The sequence below is a fragment of the Musca autumnalis genome, unplaced genomic scaffold (assembly GCF_047663935.1).
Source record: "Musca autumnalis isolate F117 unplaced genomic scaffold, ASM4766393v1 scaffold_4, whole genome shotgun sequence".
NCBI lineage: Eukaryota > Metazoa > Arthropoda > Insecta > Diptera > Muscidae > Musca > Musca autumnalis.
Window position 1 is genome coordinate 64,614,169 of NW_027411977.1, and position 5,371 is coordinate 64,619,539.

At 35.7% G+C, this 5,371-nt stretch overlaps 1 protein-coding gene across 1 annotated transcript; it reads left to right on the forward strand.

Moving 5' to 3' along the window:
• Positions 1–691: 691 nt before the first annotated feature.
• LOC141402964 (probable serine hydrolase) lies at positions 692–1,984 on the forward strand. Its single transcript, XM_073985090.1, has 2 exons — positions 692–721; positions 1,040–1,984. Exons 1-2 carry the CDS (start codon positions 692–694, stop codon positions 1,982–1,984), a joined length of 975 nt encoding a protein of 324 aa, XP_073841191.1.
• Positions 1,985–5,371: the final 3,387 nt, after the last annotated feature.

Genomic DNA, 5,371 nt, shown 5'->3' on the forward strand with positions numbered 1-5,371 from the left:
CTCTTGCTATCGCTAGAACTATACGACTGCTTTTTATTCGTCGCTAACTTACCGAAAAATATCGTTAATTACCGAAATTACAAACATTTGTCGATAACTCAAAAAAATAGTTACAGAATGCCACTACTGATCAAGAATATACACTTTATAGGATCGCAAATGATTATTTCAATGCTTTACATACGGGAAAACAATCTTTATATACCTTTCATACTATGGTGGAGGATATACAAAAATGTGAAATTGGGGAACGAGAACAAATTTCGCACGGAATTTTTATACGTGATTGCCCTGTATGGGTCTATCTCGTTTCCTCTTGCATGTTACATACAAATGCACAAACACACATTACCCCTTACCACCAGGTGGTATAGGTTATAAAAACGTCAACATATAATAGTTTGTATAATTCGGAAAAAATGAAGATTGAACAGAATTGGTAGGAGGTTCTATTCAAGTGAGCGGCAGTGTATGTAGGTCATAGAGCAACTTTCAACCTTTTTCAATAAGATGAAAATAAAACAATACAATTCACTATTGTTCTTATCAACTCTAAACTATTTAATCGTTATAAAGCATGCGACCGAAAAGATAAGATTTTGCATATCATTTAAAAGGCATTCACATAGTTTTTAAATAGTTTTTTTATTTCAAAACCATTATTCGGGAGAGTAAGTTGTTAGAACGGAAAATGGATTTGATACCTGATGTCACAATTACGGTAAAATATTTATACAAATTTACTCTGATCCAGAACCTGCAAGAATCTACTAATTTTTACGATTTTTTTTCGATATTAGGTTTGTCTTCGTACTTACTGTCCTCTTTATATAACTATCAGTTTTAGTAACATTTGTAATAATTATTACAAATTATCGAGTACACGGACAGACATATTATAAAGGAAAAACTGTTTCCCTAGTAAAAATTTTTAGATTCCTGTAGGTTTTGGAATAATTCTTAAATTATTCTATAATTCTTTATCATGACAATTACAAACGTAAATGTTTTATCTACATGTTTTTTTGTTAATTCATAGTTTACTGAAGTTCGCATACCAGTACCATGGGGTCACATATCAGGTCGTTGGTATGGTGATCAAAACGAAAGGCCAATCTTAGCATTACATGGCTGGCAAGATAATTGTGGAACATTTGCAAAATTGGCGCCATTAATATCACCCTATCGCAGTTTACTTTGCATCGACTTGCCAGGTCATGGTCTCTCCAGTTATTTGCCGACTGGAGTCATTTACCACAATTTGGAATTTGTGCGAGTAATTTTACGTTTAATGCAAATTTATAAATGGGAAAAAGTCAGTTTATTGGGCCATTCAATGAGTGGTTCATTGGCATTTCATTTTGCTTCCTTTTTTCCCGATCGTGTGGATATGATAATTAGTTTGGATATTATTAAGGCTTTGTATAGGTCTGCAAAAATAGCACCTGCCTTGTATGCCGCTGCAATAGAAAAAGCTCTAAAGTATAATGATTGCCTATGGAACAACGCTTCAACCACCAACTCCGAACCACCAAGCTATACATTCCAGCAATGTGAAACAATGCTTTGTGAGGGTACTCGCAAGTCTGTAGAGCTGGAAAATTGCAAATACATATTGGAACGAAATATCACAAAATCGCATTTATATCCAGACAAATATTTTTTCTCACGTGACGTGCGTATTAAGTATTTAATCGAAATGAATCCTAATTTGGAAATGACTCTGAATATGGCTGAACGTATTTGTTCGGCAAATATACCATATTTGATAATTAAAGGAGGAAAATCAAAGTATCCAGATTCGGCAGCTTCTGAGTTAGATGAATATATGGCTAAGAATAACAAAAACTTTGAAAGTTATATTTATCCCGATGGAACGCATCACCTGCATCTCAATAACCCCAAACCGGTGGCACAACTTGTCATTCGATTCCTGCAAAAACACGATCGGGAACAATCCAAAGTAATCAAATCGAAAATTTAATTCTATTTCGTTATAATTTTAGAATATATTAGAACATTTTTTTAAATTTTAAAATCACTTCATTCATCACCATATGCGCTCGATAAGTTCCAATGGTTTATAAAATTAGTAAGAGATTAATGTATAATAACAACTTTAAATTGTAAAACATACATACATTTAAAGAAACTAATATAGAATATAGATTCAGATTTAACCCAATTAGCTCCGAGAATTTTTTTTTGAGAAAACTTTAACTTTATATTTTTTTGACTTTATAAGCATTTTTTAATAGCTGTGTTCCTTTACTTACCTGAGGTTACCATTTTTAACCTGCAAAGCGTTCCTTAACCCAAAAAAGTGGTAAAACTGGCAACAATTTTTAAGAGAGTGAGAGAGGAGAGAGAGCAAAAATTCCTTTCTCTTTTACCACACGCTACCTGACAAATTTCTGCAGGTAAAAATGACAGAACTGATTTTTCGACTTTTGTTTGACGATTATTTCACAATAAGAAAAAACAAGTGAGCAAAGGCTATAGTCGGGACGGGGCCGACCATGTGAAACCCTACACACTACCCCTGTGCATAAGCTGTTCACTGGCAAACATTTCTTTTAGGGAATACAATCCGACTGCCACCAAACATAATATGGACCTCCATAAACAACCAAAATTTCGTGACCATCCGATCAAAATTGCGACATAATATGCCTCTTTCTCTCTCGGACCTCCATACACAACCAAAATTTCGTGACCATCGGATCAAAATTGCGACATAATATGCCTCTTTCTCTCTCGGACCTCCATAAACAACCAAAATTTCGTGACCATCCGATCAAAATTGCGACCTGTAGCGTGATTGCAAAAAATGAAAGAATTGGATGCATTACCAAGTATCTCCCTTGTTTGACCACCTTCGCCAACCTACTTTACACCAATGTACAGGTAATATTTTCTTCTTCCATTGACAGGCTTTGCCGTTGAAATACCCCTACTAGAAACCGACATATTCACAAAGAATAAAACTTTGAATTTCTCAAAAAAATCAATAGGCGTCTTTCTCTGTGGTCCCCCATCAACCCCCAACATTTCGTTACTATCCAATCAAAATTCCAACCTGTAGCGTGATTACAAAAAATGGAAAAATTGGATATATTACTGACTTTTGGGATATCTCTATTGTTTACCCACTTACAACCAACATATTTTCCTTTTGGAATACTGCTACCAGAAGCGGAGATATTCGCATAAAAAAACAACAAAAGCTTTTTGCTTATTCCGACTCCTGAATATTGTCCGACCATCACCAAGCTTAATAGGCTTCTTCCCCTGTGGGACCCGCATCAACTCCCAAAAAATTCGTGACGATCCGATCAAAATTGCGACCTGTAGCGTGATTACAAAAAAATCAAAAAATGGGATGCATTACCGACTATTGCGATATCTCTGTTGTTTGACCACCTACGACAGCCAACTTTACTTCGTTGTAAAGGTGATATTTTCTACTTTCCTTGCCAGGTTTTGCTTTTGATATACCTTTTAAAGAAACAGAGCTATTGACTTTGAAATAAAACGTTGACCTTTTCCGAAATAAGTTTTTGTCCATTCCGACCCCCGAATATTATCCGACCATCATCAAAATCAATAGGCTACTTGCTCTGTGGGACCCCCAACAACTCCCAAAATTTCGTGACGATCCAATCAAAATTGCGACCTGCAGCGCAATGGGATGTATTACCGAATACTGCTATATCTCTATTATTTGACCACCTACGCCAACCTACTTTGCATTATTTTAAATATGCGATTTTCTACATTCTTAGTCAGGCTTTGCTTTTATATGGTCCCCAACCAAAGGTGTGATATCCGTCATTATTATTAAAATCGCAAAAATGAAAATTTGGGTTCTATTAGCGACTAATGCGATATCTTCGTTGTTTGACCACCTACGACAACCTTCGTTACATCGATATAAAGGTTGAAGCAATCCATATTTCAATAATTACACTTTAATGCCCTCTACATTTCAATAGTAACAACATTCATAGTTTTGTACCTTTGTCATTGTGAGTTTGTAAATATTCCAATTCCCCCATTGTGATTGATTCATTGTATTTTAAAGTTAACTGACAGAATGCAACTATGTAAATAATTTATTATACTACTCTTGTAAAACAACCCATTAATTATTACTTTCGATATACCATATTATGCAACTGTAAACTATTTACGCCCTACTATTTCTTCTCACGATTGGTACTTAAGCTAGAACAAAATTCAATAAAATCGCTCAGTTTGTGGTCTACATTCTAACGCGTTACATAACCATCAGATAAGATCACAAGGGGTGATCTCCATTCTAACACGTTATGTAACTATCAGATAAGATCACAATGAGACAATTTGTCCGTCCGGCAGTATACATCAATCCTCACTTGTGTTTTCCTGAACAATCAGACACCAGAGATTGTTATAATGGCGCCCAACTCGTGGCCATGTATCACGACCACACCAACCAAAATCTGTGAGTAATAGCCGAGCACAACAACAACAAAACCAAGAGCACAGCTTAATTCTTGGAACGATCAGTTGCCGCATTCGTATCCAAAGATGACCCACAAGAAGAAAATGCCTGTTGGAAAAGAAGCTTGATGAATCAACAACTATGTACGTGAACGATGTATGAGTTTTACTCCAGGGTGAGGTAAACATACATCCACCTCTGCTGTCAGTTATTCATCTTTACTCCTGCAAAATGAACCGCGAACCATGTTGAGAATAAGAAGGTTGATGAATCACCAACAATGTACGAGTACGATGCAGTTTTACTCCAGGGGGAGGCAAAATACATCCACCTCTACCGTTAGTTAGTCACCTTTACTCCAGGGGGAGGTTCCGGAGAAAGTCTTCAACGCCATCTTTGTGCAATTACTACAGTCTTATTGGCATAATAGCAGTTTCAACAACGAATGTTCCTTATGCAGTCCATCCTAAGCAGAAGCAACAATCCTGATGCAGGTTACAATAGAAGTTCAACAATCCGTAATTTCTGATGCTTCATCGGGACGCTTTCAGCATCAGAGGGGGAGACTGAAGCAATCCATATTTCAATAATTACACTTTAATGCCCTCTACATTTCAATAGTAACAACATTCATAGTTTTGTACCTTTGTCATTGTGAGTTTGTAAATATTCCAATTCCCCCATTGTGATTGATTCATTGTATTTTAAAGTTAACTGACAGAATGCAACTATGTAAATAATTTATTCTACTACTCTTGTAAAACAACCCATTAATTATTACTTTCGATATACCATATTATGCAACTGTAAACTATTTACGCCCTACTATTTCTTCTCACGATTGGTACTTAAGCTAGAACAAAATTCAATAAAATCGCTCAGTTT